Source organism: Cydia amplana, chromosome 17 (genome assembly GCF_948474715.1).
Source record: "Cydia amplana chromosome 17, ilCydAmpl1.1, whole genome shotgun sequence".
NCBI classification, from domain to species: Eukaryota; Metazoa; Arthropoda; class Insecta; order Lepidoptera; family Tortricidae; genus Cydia; species Cydia amplana.
Window position 1 is genome coordinate 15,945,443 of NC_086085.1, and position 17,172 is coordinate 15,962,614.

Here is a 17,172-nt window from a genome sequence, read left to right on the forward strand (position 1 = left end):
TTATGGATCCTGGTACCTAAATGAGCTAATTATTTTTACCAACGCTTCAAAGCCGGCAATATGAAACCCTATAATATGATGACACATTTACACAGTGCAGACGCATTCGTTTAATTTCATTCAACATTTTTATCAATCCAAACAGCATTCTCGTAACAATGATACGCTTGAACGCCCCTATTTCAATCCAGGTCCAACTGAATTTCAGCTCTAAACCGATCAGCGTTGGGGGGAGATTTGAAAATCAATGTGTTATCGCGCATGTCTGATAACACCAATGGTGTCGTTCCATTCGCGGCGTAACAAGGGCGAGTGGAAGGCTCAGAGGAACCGGTATAAAAGTACTCTCCGATATTATCTTTCTATCTCTGTTCAGTGTATCAGCGCAATCGTAGTGTACTCAATCCACCAGTACCTTAAGAACAGAGTAATCACTAAGTTATGGGTTTCTAGATCATAGGACTGCCTAGCAGAAGCACTGATAGCCTGGACGGTCTTGGGTTTCACATGTACCAAACGATGATGCAATGATAACCTGGTAGCATGTCCTAGGGATACATTGAAAATAGAAATTTCGTTTATCTGCCTCTCTATGGCTCGAATATATACTTTTTCTTAGCCTATTTGTGTGTCCCACTGCTGGGCAAAACCTCTCCCCTGGTTCTCCACGACTCCCGATTCAGCGCTTCTTCCGGCCAGTTGTTAAGGAAGGCGTCAAAGTCGTCCCGCCATCTCTGCCTGGGCCTGCCCCGCCCACGCTTCTTCGTCGGCATCCACTTGGTGGCTATGTTAGCCCACCTATCCGGATGCATGCGATTGATGCGATAGACGTGGCCGCAATGCAATAATCCTGCTCCTCTGCTCTAAAACATAGTAGTTACGGATTTGGAGATCACATTACATTGGTTAACTCGAGAATTCGACTCGCAGGCAATGAGAACGCAGTCAGGCCAGCAATTATCATTTTATTTTTACAACGACCACTAGGTGTTTGTCGGACGTAATTGGTACGATTGGCATTATGAAATATACTGTCACGATATCGAATGTTACTCGTAATATCATCCAGACTGTAATCGTTAGGGATAATTAAGCTCAATTTATATTCTGCGTTTCGATCAGGCTGATCATTTGTATGCATAACGTAATAGTTTGTCACCCTGGCTAGAACAGTATACTAGAAATGCTGGAAAATCTATTGCCATTGCAAACCGAGAGTATGATGTGTGATTTAATGTAAATAGCTAGGCAAGCGCAAGCAAGACCGTTTACTAATACAAGGCAGACAATCCCTGTTGCCGAGGTAGATATATAAAGTTTGCCAAAAACTATGGAAATTTACATAAAAAGTATGAAAACATATCTTAACACACAACCACCCCAAATTTTTTTTATAGTATAAGGCGCCGTCTACGTAGCTCTGGCAATCTATGCCAGCAATTTTGTAGAAAAATCCTTTGCCGGAGTCTCTCGTTTTTAAGCATGCATGCTCGAGAAAAATAGTGTGAAAGCTAAGTATGCAGAAAACCCAGGATTCAGCAAGGTGGCGTGAAATAGTAGTAAGCAATGTAAACAGCGGGCGGCAATAAAGAAAAGCTTGAGGTCGCATGTTTATCGCACTCCCGTGAACTAAGCATTCTTTATTTTAGCGCCCTAGGCGTGTAATTTGCTACTTAATGCCTCGGCTTAGAAATTAAGTTAACGACCAAATTATACATTAGAGGTTTTAATTAGTCTAATTACTGTACTAATTGGGTCCAGTTTTGTGGTTAAACCAACAGGCCTAATGGGAGTAATAATAAGTAAGTCTATTTTGGAGATACATCGAGATCAACTGAGTTCACAATTCGTGTTGTTCCGTGTAAAACGAGACCATAGAGTTATTATTATTAACGTCGTCTTTTGTATGAACGTCAGCCACGCGTTAACTTATAGTAAACCTTAATGCAACGACACAAGATCCACTGATGGTCAGGGGGCCTAAGCAAGATGTCAATCGCGAAGCGAACGAAACGCTAATGTCTCTCTGTCGCACTTATATGGAACAGTGATAGAGACATTACCATTTCGTTTGCTACGTCGCAATCGATTGGGATCTCGGCTAGGCCCTCAGTTAAGTGTTGCTTATAGATAGTACCCTCACAAACATTATGCCATTAAACAGGGACTTGGGACCAGTTGGCTCCTAAATCAAACCCATCCTATTAGCGATGTATGGAGCGTCCGCTAAAGCGCCTAATCGTAATAGGATTCCGCACTTCGATTTACAATGAAACCCTAAAAAACCAATTTGGTCGACATCGGCTTACTTACTCACTATCACTAGTCCCACGGGCCTACAAATAGGTTCTATTTAGCTTCCATTTGACCGGCATTAAGTGAGTAGCAAATGTTGTTAGACGTGTTCAAAATTATCTGCACAGTGCACACGGGTTTGCTCTCTTTACAACGTCTCTTTAAACAAGGTTGGACAAATAATTTTGCACACTCTGCCTGCTGAATTATAGCACACACCGCAAAGAGCAATAAGGTTTACAAGTGTGAACGATGGTAGTATGCTTCCGCATAGTTCTTCTCACAATACTAGAAGAATAAGTCGAGAGATTTACTAGAGATTCAGTATTTATAGTTTGCTGCAGTATTCTCTGTGAAATACAATCCAGGTTTCTTCGAATCACGCACTCCTGGACCCGACTCGGGCCTCCAAATAGGTTTTATTTAGATTCCATCAGCCCGGCATTACTATGCCGGTCGTCAGCTTTCCTAAGAAATCCAGGGATGCTGTTCCATCGCTTATAGACATCGCCGACTACGCAACTACTCAAAAGCAATGAAACTGAGTCACCACCTTCTGTAGAAATTTTCATTTAAAGTGTTAATGAGAAACAAGTAGACAAGAAATCTATCGCTAGCAATGTGAACTGAACAGTCAGCGATTAACAATTAATATAATATTACTAGATATTAGATCAGCATTTTTCTACAATAAGATGACAAGGAAGGTCGCGACATAGATTTCTTACATTTCAAAGATAGATTCTGTAAGTGCCTGTAATTGGCTCTGTTCTGTACCTACTCCAAATTTAAAAGTTTAATGTATCGTTTATAGCTGTTGGAGTTCCTTGCATAAATAAATGAATAAACTCGATTGTACAGTTGCCTTCAGATATATCGGAGCGGCCGAGGTCCTCACAAATATCTAAACCACGTCTTTATTGTCAAGTCGCTAGAGTGCTTGTTCAGATATTATTGAGTACCTCGGCTGCTCCGATATGATGGCGACTGTACATGTAGCTTAGCAAAAATGGGCACCTTCTTTGTTAGGAATATACAGTAGTTTGAAGAAAATTCTAACCAAGAGTAAGAGGAAATTAATGACGCGTGTAGGTTAGATGCTGACGATGCGGTAAGGGGGAATGGCACAAAAGACCCCAATAGGTATACTGTAGCCGTATATAAGGCTCCCCAACAATAAGATAGTCGTACGACTTCGCTGATTTTCGTCGGTAATGTTTTATATGGTGCCTGGCAACTGGCAACCTCCATACTTCGATTTAGCGACCGGTTTAGGTGGACGCCCTCTCACCCTTATAGATCTCCACTCTGCTGTGACATTTCGAGGTAGTTAAGTAGCATCAGCTTCACGTATGTCCTATTGGTGTTAATGGGTCGGCAAAGGATATAAATCTACGAGTAATCCCGGGGGGCGGACAGGCATGCCGATCGTTAGGCAGGATGGACCCGAACAGGCAAAGATAAGTAGAGCAAATGCGCCTAGACCTCGGACCGCGGTTTGACGCCACTGAGTCTGCATCACGCTCTATAGGTACATTGGAATATTCCCGTATTATGCAACGCAAAGGGTCCAATCCCGTGCTAATAGTCGCGCTAAAAGCAATGGAAATGGGTCATGTCATATTGTATGGAAATTCGGTACAAACAGACTTTTGACTGTTTTTCTGAAGTTGGTTATTTTTTAACTCGATTCAAATGGGCTTCCCTATTTGTCTTCTTATTCGTCATTGCATATATGAATAGTTTAGGAACGTCTAGATATTTCAAAAATGTCTTCTTTCGACTTCCGCTTATTTTTCATACAAACTGCGACCTGTACGGCATTTATTCAGATTATTTCAGATATATGTTTGTGCCGTCGACTCACTTACCGGACTCAATAGTACGGAATGGGGATAGTCCCCTAAATACGGCGCCATTTCTTTACAGCCGCGTATAATTCTACAATATGTCCGGGAAATACAAACTAAATAAAGCTATACGCTAACAGCAGTTGGCCAACGCATAATCATATTCTTAAATTGCAGAGAAAACAGAAGTGTATATTATCTTTTATGGCGTAAGTTGCGCTTTGCGGCTACTGCATTGGATTGTTTTTGTATACCTACGGTATCAGGACTCATTCCAGTCAGTCAGTATACACCATAATTATAGGTAAGTAATAAGTATTATGTACAATCGTCGGGTGCCGGTGTACCTACAGTCACCTGCAGTAATATATTACTCTTCGAAGGCCGCAAAAATATGTTACACGCTATTATGGCTCTTCAAATAAGATCGTGTCAGATTTTTACGGCCGTCGTTGTGTAACATATTATTGCAGGTGACTGTACATATACGCGAATTATTTTGATTAAATCTTGTGTTAGAACAAAATAAGTTGTACATCTCCGATGAGAGAGTACTTATCGGGTCAAAAATAATGACAGCGGAAACTCTTAGGACACTGATGGAGTTTGCAATACAAATTAGGAAGAAATTAACCGAATCTGTATCCGGGTTTGAGGGGTCTTTCGTAAAACTGTAAAGTTTAAAAAAAACATCAAATGAACGACCTTCACGCGTAAAGGAAATGAATGAGTAGGTACCTAGAGACTTTTAATACACTGTATAATGTACACACAGGTGACTATGCCGAGCTTGGTAATTTATTCTGCACACGTAACCTGTGTAGGTCTCGGGACTTAGCATAATTACGCCGCTGCATATACCTACGGACGAGTTTGAAATATATTCAAAACAATATCGTAAAAGTACATGTAATCTGCAATAAAGAATCCTTGTTTCAGACAACGATATCTAAATTCAATACACATTAATCGTTTTATTGCGTTCTGCACTCAACCGGGGGACATAATCACTGTATTCCCTTTTCACCCGTGATTTTTAGATGCTCGCGATCGAAAACAGTCTTCATTCATTTAGAGATAAAGTTGCTTTTATAATATTTTTATTTTATTCCTTTTGGTGTCGTTGCCCTTCCCGAATCCTTGAACCAGGAAAACCACGATGAGATACGAAAATGGTCTGTATTCTGTATAGGATAAGGTATTTACCTGTTTATCTCTGTCCTGGGGCATCTTGGTGTCTACTCCCTCGGGGAAGGGCTTGACCAGCTCGGGTTTCTCCTTGATCTTCTCCATGATGAAGTCGAGCACCACCATGATGCCCTCGACGGAGCCGGTGATCAGGCACGCCCTTTCCGTCGTACCTGTGGATAACGTTGTTCATGAGTTATGGTTGATATAAACTCACCTATTTACTATGATAATGTTTATGGTAGCGTACAAAATACATGAAACATCACGTGACTGAAGTCGTTTAAATGATATTGAACCGTGGTCGATATATTTTATCTGCAGCTTGTTTAAATCCGATTTCATATCTATCAAAAGTCTAGAATCTAAATGATAAAGTCGTCTATCAACCTCCACGTAATAAGTGGAACTTCCAGAAGCAGGATAGACAAATTAGAACCTAATTCTGCGTGTGACCCAAATAGAACCGCTGATCTCGGTCTAGTATAATAGCCGTTCAAAATTTCTTGGTGTCATGATAAGTGATTAAATTTAAACTAGACAAGCTTTCTAAGGAATCTAGTTATGAAAGACGCTTCAAATATTTGGCATAATTGCTCGCCCTACTCAATAGACCCGCGAACTTCCGAGCTAAAGCAATAAGAGGCGAATGATTTGGAAACTCAAACTAAACTCTGACACAACAATTTCAGCGGAGCGCGTTAATTCCTTACACAAATCACGCAGTATACGCTTAGTTACTGTGTTACGTATGTTGTGAAAAGAAAAACATTGCGAATTACCATTATTAACCACTACAAGATCTAACTTCTGTCTCACATTTTTGACCTCAGAGCACAGATTTTGAAGATTTATAGGCATTAATTTATAGGTACCTAACCTATAAACAAATGCCACTAAAATTGGTATTAAATTGTTGTAAGTTTTTGAGAATGTAAATGACTTGCCTATTAAACTAAATGTTACCTTACTTTAAACTCCAAAGTCATACTCGAAATGACCCAAATCCATATATATTATTTAGATAAGTTTCCGGCAATGGGGATAAATAGATGGCCATACGTTACGTTCTGCATGGTATTAATCGAGATTAACATAAACCCTATCTGATACAGAGACAAAGGACGTTCTGTATTGTGTTGAAAGTATATCGTTCCGCGTTTCGGTGTAATTTCGCGTTATAAAGGGCCATAAATATTTAGGCGGCTCCCCGATTCTTTAGCAGATTGCGGCACATTTGTCATTCATATTTTCATAAATGGTGCTATTGATCGGTTCGGAGCAGGGATGTTGCGGATGCAGATTTTTTGACATCCGCGGCTGCGGATGCGGATATTTAAAGGCTCACATCCGCGGATGCGGATGTCAAGATTAGGTACTTAGAAAACGTCACATATTACACTTTTAGTATTTTTTATAAAAAAAAAAATGAAACGTTTAGTATTTGAGCAAGAATATAGGTGCGTTATATTTAATAAACAGTAACTTGGCCGACTTTACTGGATCTAGACGATTTCGTTATACCTAGGTAATGACGAAATTACCTAGCACTTACGCCGCCGCTAAGACGTTCCTGTCCCGACTTGTGAGACATCCGCATCCGCATAAGCTCCGCATCGATTTTATGCGGATGCGGATGCAGATGCGGATGTTGAAATTAATGCGGCAGTTCCGCGGTTGCGGATGCGGATGTTCGCAACATCCCTGGTTCGGAGATCGCACGCGGCGTCCACCAACTAAAGGTCAGACAGAAGCGACTTGGATTTCCTTGTTAGCTAAGTCCTGTTGTGGAAAGAGGGTTATACTTCTTGTGAAACTTTACTTTCGACTTTCTCACATCTCTTTGAATGAAAAGGATAGAGTCGCGTGGAATCGGAATAGACCGCTGTCACGCTTGTTATTTTGTTATTTGATTCACGTGCGGAAATGTTATCTAGATACCGGAACTTCTGTAGGGGGATGTTTTTTTGGCTTTATTATCAGATTCTTGAGAGGGCTTTCCGTTTCCAACCCTTGTTTATTTTCGGATTTTAGACAAAGGAAGTTTGAGGAGAGGAGGGGCTGATAAAGCGCGGAATTACCTAGATTATTGTACCCTAAAGATGTTGTTGTTTGAAATACATTGTGGGAGGTATGTAACAAATTTGTCATAATAAGACTTTTACACCTACACAAAATAAGTCAATTTCTAAGTGCAGTGCGTAACACAGTACCGGTCAAGAATATACCTTGGTGTTGTTATTGCAAAACATTTTTAAATACACTCTAAAAAGCGGCCAAGTGCGAGTCGGACTCGCCCATGAAGGGTTCCGTATTTAGGCGATTTATGACGTATAAAAAAAAACTACTTACTAGATCTCGTTCAAACCAATTTTCGGTGGAAGTTTACATGGTAATGTACATCATATATTTTTTTGAAAATGAAAAAAAATGAAAAAAGTTTATTGTATAAATTTAGACATACAGTAAATCACGTCCCTGTGTCCTGGTCTAGGAAACCCTGTGTTACAGGACACAGTTTCGTTACTTATACTAGTTTCTTAATCTATATATTGGTAGGTACAAATTGTACAGAGAGTTACACTGTGTGTGTGAGTGTGTGTGTGTGTGTGTGTGTGTGTGTGTGTGTGTGTGTGTGTGTGTGTGTGTGTGTGTGTTAGTGTGTAAAAATGCATACTATAATATTTATGATAAGGGAGTATTATTTCAATGTTATTATTATAAAATGTATATCTATGTAAGTATTGTAAATATTTAATTAATTATTTTAACACGTTTAGGAGGAGTTCAGTGTCGTGGTAATCTAGTTGAGTAAGCCAATTAGTTAAATACCGTTTGCTAGGAGGTCCCTTTATGGGATGTAGTTTGCAGAATGATTTCATTACTTCATTACTTATTTTTAGTTTTATCATTCTCTTATTTTAGAAGTTACAGGGGGGGGGACACACATTTTACCACTTTGGAAGTGTCTCTCGCGCAAACTATTCAGTTTAGAAAAAAATGATATTAGAAACCTCAATATCATTTTTGAAGACCTATCCATAGATACCCCACACGTATGGGTTTGATGCAAAAAAATTTTTTGAGTTTCAGTTCAAAGTATGGGGAACCCCAAAAATTTATTGTTTTTTTCTATTTTTGTATGAAAATCTTAATGCGGTTCACAGAATACATCTACTTACCAAGTTTCAACAGTATAGTTCTTATAGTTTCGGAGAAAAGTGGCTGTGACATACGGACGGACAGACAGACGGACAGACGGACAGACAGACAGACAGACATGACGAATCTATAAGGGTTCCGTTTTTTGCCATTTGGCTACGGAACCCTAAAAATGAAGACCAACTAAGAGCAGTTTTCTCTTAGTTGACGTTAAGTTAATTATAATAATAACGATCTTATATAAATCAAAGAAACCTGATTACTTAAAACAATAAGTGTATCTGTGATTGAACTAATAAAGTAGGTATGTTATTAATCCTAACAATTGTATACTTTGCATCTATCATTAACTTGTTGGCATAATTATGTAACGTAGGTTGATTCAATCCTTAACAAATTAATTAAAACAGATAAATATGGTAATAGTTGTGAACATTTTAATAGTTTATGTGATTATTTTCTCTTTGTTGATTTACATAAGACTTGGTATTTTAATCAACTAAACATATAATATTTAGAACAACGAAGATAAAACATTCAATCCCATTATGATCAAGTTATTGTATTAATTACGAAACTAATATTCCATTCTATTAAGAATTATTTGTTAAATCGATTTTCTTCATAATTAAATTAAATAATCAGTTAATCCGTTCAATCAAGAGATAAGTAGGGGGGCGCCGGTGCACCCGCGGTCCTCCCCGCCCGCGCCCCTGCGGCGCCTGTGACCGTGCGAGTGGGGAGTCAGTCTCCGCCTCGACGTTCAACATTCAACTACTTAGTCATTCAAGTGCGCGTCAACGAAATATATTTTTGTACTACTAACTTTACTTGTGCCTTTATTTCACGGCAAGCCTGGAACAGTGAACGTGTTACCTTTGCTTTGTGTACCTAATGTATAATAGTGTATGTGCAACATGGAGCAAGTGCTAATCGCGGCGACGGGAATAAAAGGCGCGGGGACGGGCCGGGATGGTTATGTGGGAATCCCTGTTGTGGACTAATGAGACCCCAGGTCTACCCAGTAAAACCCCTGTTGGCCGCCTCAAGGCTTTAAGGCGAGGCACGGGAAACGATCGGGACCATGCTTCCGAAACCCCGCCAGCGGATGTCCGAACTGCGGACTCGACTTCGGAGGAACTGTTTCCCTTTACTTCTCTAAGAGTGCGCCATTTTTTGCGCATTGGCCATCCCAGGGACCCTCGTGTAGGCGACAGACGTCCCCGAGCCTGCCGCCAACGGGTACCCATAAGGGGGAAATCGACGGTTGTACGCCAAACGGTCATTATATTTGTAGCCCGTTTTAAATGTTAATTATAATATACATATATGTAAAAGAAAGTTCGATTTTTAAATGTAAAACGTTTAGTTTTCTAAATGTTTAGATGAATAAATAACATCTTATTATATATATTTTTTTTGTTTTATTCATTTACCCCCTTTTCATAAAACTTTACTTTGTTAAATTTGAATCTCAATTGTTTAATCAGTTCAACTATGAAGCTTGTTGTTTGTTGTTGTGTTTTATTGTACTAGTACAATTGATGAAGAATGGTATATTGTACTAGACAAGCTTCGTAGTTGAACTGATTAAACAATTGAGATTCAAATTTAACAATTTCTTAGTTCTGGCTAATAAGATGCATAAGTCGATGCAATCATGTTCTTAGTTGAACTTATTAGGGTCAAATAGTTGATACAGTAATTCTTCATGTTAACATTGATTTACATCTTAGTTGAAATGATTAAACAATTGAGATTCAAATTTAACAATATCTTAGTTCAGGCTAATAAGGTGCATTAGTCGATGTAATCATGTTCTTAGTTGAACTTATTTGGGTCAAATAGTTAATACAGTAATTCTTCATGTTAATATTGACCTACATCTTAGTTAAACTGACTTGTTTGTATTAGTTGGTACAGTAACTTATCATGATAATAATTATCAAGCCCTTAGTTGATCTTGCTAGGATCAATTAGTTAGCATAATTATTTTTCGTGTAAATATTGAACAAGATCTTAATTGGTTCAGTTACATAGATATAGTAATAGCAATCAGAATTACCTTATTTGATGTGTCTAAGTTCTTGTTAGGCTCGTATGGAATCAAGATGCTTGATTACGACTATCAAGATATTGATAGGGTCAACCAATTTTTTTTTAGAGTGTACAGATATGCCCCTGATGTCTTGACTTCTTGTTAGTTATCTTGCCTCGATCTTGCATGTGTTAATGGTTATTTTATTAGAGACCATGCTCTGTCAGATCTAAATGTGATCTATTAGTTACTAAACACTTCAGTACTTTCTAAAATCTATTTTTTTATTCCATAGACTGAAATGACAGTTCATAGTATGAACATAAAATGTCATTTCATACTAAGAAATGTCATTTTAGTCTACCGAATTAAAAAATAGACTTTATGTTATGTTCAGTCCATAAAATGTCAATCGGGGTTACTCGTCTCCTTACTTTCCCAACAGTTTTAAGACGTTTTATATAAATATTCATGTACCAGTTTCCGCCATTGTTATACTTGATGGGAAGATAGATAAAGAGTAGACGGGAATTACGGGTATCTCGAAACATTTATAAAGGCCTGTAGATGGCAGGGACGCGTGATCATTTATCATAACGTCAAATCACGTTTAAATAGGTGGAATCTTGGCCCTTAATCCAAACGCTTTCTAAAAGCAGATGCGTCGTACGCTCAGAGGAACCAGCAAAAAGTACGCCTGCGATTACGTATAGTTGCTATTGAGCTAAAGGTCACAGTTACACCGGTTTACCTCAGAGGTAGACTGGTTTGCGATTAGAATAACTTCCACGTCTTCTTTCTACAAAGTATCTCTGATATCACGCATAACACTGGTTTGTATAATCGTTCAACTTTCCTGCTGGTCTTAAAAGACGGGAAATAACATATGACAGGTATAGGCGTCTTCGGAAGATTATGCAACGAGTCGCAGCGGACCGGTCGCTTGAGCAACTCCTTGACCTTGCTCGCCGCCAGGCCATAACACAACCTGCCACCGATAATTTCAGGGCACATTTTTGCTTGAAACGCGGTCATTAACACTTGGTATTAGTCCAATTGCAAACTAGAACAGTGGGCCAAAAAACTATATTAGAATCTGGTACGGAATTGGTCAAATTCCAATATTTGTACAATTATGATTTAGTATGGCCACATTGTGACAACGTTGGGGCAAATGTTTGGTCGTGAGTATACCCATCCAGGTTGAGTTGGTGTGTGGAAGAGTTGCACGGGCAGGTGCAGCGTGTCACATCCATTTTGCCGGCTGAGCTTGGTTGATATTCATTATAACCATTACAAGAAAGACCTCTGATTACGAATAGTTGTTACGGATCTAAAGATCTTTCGTATATCGGTGTAGCTTGAGGCGAAGAGGTTGTTCAATAATGACAGTAACATGCAGGTCGTCCAAGGCCGGAGTACAGAGATTACCAACTATTATCCAATTATAAACGTGGTGCTATAGTAGTTCGCGTGAACCGACCACTTAGCGTTATTGTTCCTATCTATCCGATGAATTGGCTTTGTGTGTAAAATGTATAAATCTTGTTGATGGCGCGATAGACAAACAAAACGGGCGAGGGGGATTATTTATTAAACTCACTTGAGTCGTAATAAAGTAGGTTAATGTCGGGTTTTCCAAAGAGAAAATTCTATTTTATCGAATTTCCATGATTTACAATTCTAAACAATCTAGATTAAAAGCATTTTCGGGCTTTTACGAAAAATCTAAGCGTAATAAGAAGGAGCAAAGAGAAATTTAGGTTTTCCTTACTTATTTTCGAAAAATAATACTGAACCATTTTATGTCGCACATTTTGGTATCTTGATGGGTAAAGAGAACAAAGACATGCTAGTCTTGGGGACAACTGGGCAACTACAGGCTATTTTATGACTTAAGGAGAGAGTATTCCTACTGAAATTGTTCATAGGTAACCAGAAATTAGTTTTATTTGCGAAAGTGTCCTTTAATTTCGGGAACATATCATTCAACTTTAGTTTTAAAGTATTTGTACCTACAGCTACTTGTATATCGAGAGGAAAGTGAAATCGTGTGGAAATCCACGGACGTTTCAAAAATGCCTCATCCGCGCTTCAACTGAAAAACACATTAATTTCTAACGCCACATGTCAACTCCGCGTCACGTTGTGAGTGTTGTGACTGTCGAGCATCGACGCACAGCACTTGTAGTTTTTCCTGCCGTTGCAGATTTAAATCGACTCTACGCTATGGCTAATAAGATTTATTTCTGATTGGATGACATAATTACCTCGAGAAAAAGTCTACTTGTCTATGTCATGGTGTCACGACGAAGCTTTGTTATTTTTAGGTCAAGGCCACGTGCTAAGCCAGTTGTGAGATATTTTGTAATTTTCAATATGAGATGTACTGCTGCTGTCGCTGCACATTTTTCAGCGCTCGTGGCTTTTAGCGTAATAAGGTTTTGGGCGCCGCAGCGAGTTCGTGCCGAAAGCAATCCGCAGTGATACTCACAAAGATTTAGCGTCCATTCCATCCTCAATTCCCCTACTAGTAAATTTGTATTCTTTATAAGTACTTAATAATAAGCTTCTATAAATAAATAAACAGATGTCGCTACATAACACAGCTGTTCCGATGAAACAAGTTTGTAACTAATGATTCTCAGTACTGGCAATAGATTTCTGAGATATTTCTTCCCGTGAACGCGTTGGCTGTGTAGTGTATAATTAGCACCACGTCGAGGTTTCCCCAAGGAACTGTATAATGTGATTCCAAAAAGTTAACAGCGTTTTTATGCTTTTGTGGCCGCTTACGAAGAACATTTTCGCACTTGTTTATTTACCCCTCCCCATTAAAAGTACCTTAGGATAGGATTTCTCAAACTTATGATCACCCCTCATAACAGAACAGTTCTAACCCCGTTCTCGGATTTTTAAAACAATTTTTTTGTATTTTCACCCGTTTGTCGTTCGCGTTTTTAGGTCATTACTCATTCCCGGATGCATCCTGTAGCTCCGCCCAGTAGGCCACCAATTCCTGCACTCGACTCGGCTTATTTACCACTTTCTTATTATAAAACGATCGATCATCACTTGTGCACCGAAGCCCACTTTTCCCACGTTCTTCCCATTAGCTCTATCTACCTGTATCTTTACTTACACCGTCGGATTCACATACCACGGTGACATCACTCTTGCTCCACACATTCTAATATGGTGCTCCGCTCATTCGACGTTGCAACAGCTCGTTTCGCGTCGCGACAGAGTGGACATATGAATTCGCTCATTAGTTACATTCATCTGGAGATGCTTGTAGGAGAAAATACGTGTTTTGTCGCTAATTTATCAATTTTTGAAGTGAAAACTTCTTTAGCGGCGCTGGGCACTTTTTCAAGTGGGGAAAAAATGATAAACTCGAGACAGCGTGAGGCGATCACGTGACCGTAAGGGGCGTAAGGTGATCACGTGACCGTAAGCCCCGTAAGGTGGCCAATGGCATTTAAATCAATAAAGAAAAACTTTTTTTTTATACCACATCGGTGGCAAACAAGCATACGGGCCGCCTGATTGTAAGCAGTCACCGTAGCCTATGGACGCCTGCAACTCCAGAGGTGTTACAGGCGCGTTGCCGACCTTTTTAAAAACCTGTACACTCCTTTTTTGAAGAACCCCATACTGTAGACCCTCGGGAAAACCTCGGAAGGGAGCTCATTCCACAGCCGCAGCGTCCGCGGGAGGAAATTCCTCTTAAACCGCACAGTATGCGACCATTTAGGTTCTAGGGTGTGTGGATGAACACCCTGCCGATGGCGAGCGGTGCGGTGATAGAAAGCTGCCGTTGGCATCATGTCAAACAATTTTATTCTTCAGAGCACAGCCCATTGTACAAGCGGTAGAACACACATAAGGAGGCAAGGTCTCTCCTCAGACTTAAAGGTTCAATACCGCTTGTGATTTTGGGATCATCGACGATTCGTACAGCGCGCCTTTGGATTGAGTCGAAGGGTCCAAGCTGGCATCCAGGTGCTCCTGCCCAAAGGTGACAGCAGTACTCCATATGGGGTCTGACTTGCGATAGTTGCGATTTAAAAGCAGCAGTCTTTGCCCCGGAGTAAAGTATCGCCTCGCTTTATTGAGCACACCGAGTTTTTTCGATGCCAGCTTAGCCTTACCTTCCGGAATTGTGGCTACGGAATTGGACGTCACTGGAGATGTCGACACCAAGGATCCCAATACTCCCTGACATAGTAAGGGCTGTGCCTTGGAACTGTGGGACCACAGTAAATGGAGTTTTCTTAGCGGTGAACGCGCAAACTTGTGTCTTGGTGGGGTTGAATCGGACTAAATTGTCCCGACCCCACACCGAAACTCTGGATAGAGTGTTCTCAATGTCCGACACAAGCTTTTCACGACTCTCAAGCACCACAGAACGAGGGATGTTGGCACGGCCTGTGTAAAAGGCATCCCCAGTACTGTCGTCCGCATAGCATTAAATGTTGTCGATAGACAACATGTCATTGAGGGGTCATCCATTAATTACGTCACACGAATTTCTAGGTTTTTTGACCCCTCCCCCCTCCTTGTCACATTTGGCAAACCCCTCCCCCCTAGTGTGACGTCACATTTTTTCTACGAAATCGCCAAATCGAATTAAGTAAGTACCGAAGTATTATTAATATTTTATCAAAATGTTTTTGAGAAAGAAAATTAAACGAATAAAAACGATATAATCGTTTTAAAAACTTGTTATTTAAATGTACAGCGAATAAAATAATTTAAATAAAACTACAGCTCGTATGCGTCTGCCGGACAAAAAGCTAGCGATCCACTTGCACAGTCCCTCCGGCAATCCATAACATGGTAACTTTGACAGGAGACCCCGATTCCAGACCCGATCGAACGCCTTCGCTATATCTAGGCTGACTGCCAATGCTTCGCCTTGACTCTCAATGGCCGAAGCCCAGCGGTGTGTGAGATACACTAGAAGATCACCAGTCGAGCGACCGTGGCGAAAACCATACTGGCGGTCGCTGATCAGATCGTGTTCTTCTAGGTATCTCAGGAGCTTTGCGTTAATTATACGCTCCATGACCTTAGAGAAGGGAGAAGGAGAAGGGAGGTAGGTAGGAGGAGGAGGAGGAGAAACTCAATGTTATTTGACATTTATGCTGCGGACTCGTTTTCAAGACTCTTTACCTATGTTCAAATAATTTGACGTTGTCATGGCAGTGTCATGGCATGTAAATAAACATGTCAATGAAAAAGTGTGATCTTATTTGAGAATGATAATAATATATAATAAATAAATAGAATACCTCCGCTAAACGTATGTATCGTATTACCGGGCGTCGGTAACATAGTGAGGTGAGTTTTCACTTCTATCGGCACTCCCGGAGTGCAACCGTTGTTGCTTGTTTTTAAGCTGTCTAGGGTAAGTAGAGTTCGAGAGAGAGAGAGTTCGTAACATACGTAATGGCTCCTCTACACGATGGGCCAACGCCGACCACTCCAAGGGTGCGTCCCATAGTCCCATCCCATCTTGTAGAGGAGCCATTACGTATCTACTTTCCTATACAGCTAGTATCGCGACGTGGCACGTGGGTACTTAAGTTGGGGCATTTACTGTACTATTTTGTTCCGTGGTTTTACACTGCCTTGTGATACAATAGCACACTCGACTAGCTTGTATGGCGCAAAATTTATTGACATAACAAATCGCCTCCACGCCATCGGGGCCTTGGGCGAGATTGAAAGATTGCACTTATTTACCGACTAAAATGATTTATCGCGCGGTTTATGAAGAAAAATCGTTTTAATTTCCTGCGCAAAGAAAAACGTGGTAAAAAAGTTTATATGGAAAGGGAACCCGCAAAAACGTAGGCTGCCCAGCACGCTTGAAATGTTCGTCGAGACGAATATTTGGGAGCCAGAAGCGTTTTTGTCGGTTGGTCAGTTAACAAGCTTTAAATATCGCACTCATAGGCATTTTTCATTGATGGACGTCTCAAATGTAAGGCAAGGCTATGGCCAATCAAAACTATTTTTTGTATCAGGACTATTTTGTGCAGGCAGCTAATCAGGACACGTGCTTAATTTAACGCAGGTGGCAGTGTTGCAATACCAGAAGAACATTCTACTAAAGATTTTCTGATCAAAGCTAAACATCTTAAGCGCAAAGCCAAGGCGGCTACTGGGAACATCAAAGTTCTAAGATCGCCCACTTGCGTCTCTATCGCTCGAATATTGCAAGAGTAAGAGCAATGAAAATCTCCTTAACCGGGCTTCAAACGTTCATATAGCCCCCCTGAACCGCAATAAATCCTTCTCTACAGCTCGATTAAGCGAAAGCGATAGATATCGTATCCTGCCGCAACTCCGATCTTGGCGACCCCCCCAGGCCCCCATGCTTCGCAAAGGCCATATGTGAGCTATTTAAAGCCTAGAAACCACCGCATCACGTTAATATGTCGCCGGCCTTGAACTATTGGCCGGTTGTATCGAATCATCAGTTCTGCATCGAGCCGGTTTATTGTGATAGTTTCCTTGGCTTCACTTTATAGCCGGGTTGCCCACCTTCTCACCTCTCATAAAACTTTGACGCTCGGGGACTTATGATGAGATCTCGGTTATTGTCATAGCTAAGGGAGGCCTTGTTTT

At 40.4% G+C, this 17,172-nt stretch overlaps 2 protein-coding genes across 7 annotated transcripts in view; both read right to left on the minus strand.

Moving 5' to 3' along the window:
- Positions 1-17,172, minus strand: part of LOC134655883 (viral IAP-associated factor homolog) — a 219,548-nt gene that overhangs the window by 150,475 nt on the left and 51,901 nt on the right. The window lies entirely within an intron of this gene.
- Positions 1-17,172, minus strand: part of LOC134655878 (RNA-binding protein Pasilla) — a 91,530-nt gene that overhangs the window by 20,396 nt on the left and 53,962 nt on the right. For all 6 annotated transcript variants that reach the window (XM_063511371.1, XM_063511370.1, XM_063511369.1 and 3 more), the window contains one exon: positions 5,352-5,506. In XM_063511371.1, the coding sequence (XP_063367441.1) occupies positions 5,352-5,506 (155 nt within the window). The remainder of the gene's footprint in view (positions 1-5,351; positions 5,507-17,172) is intronic.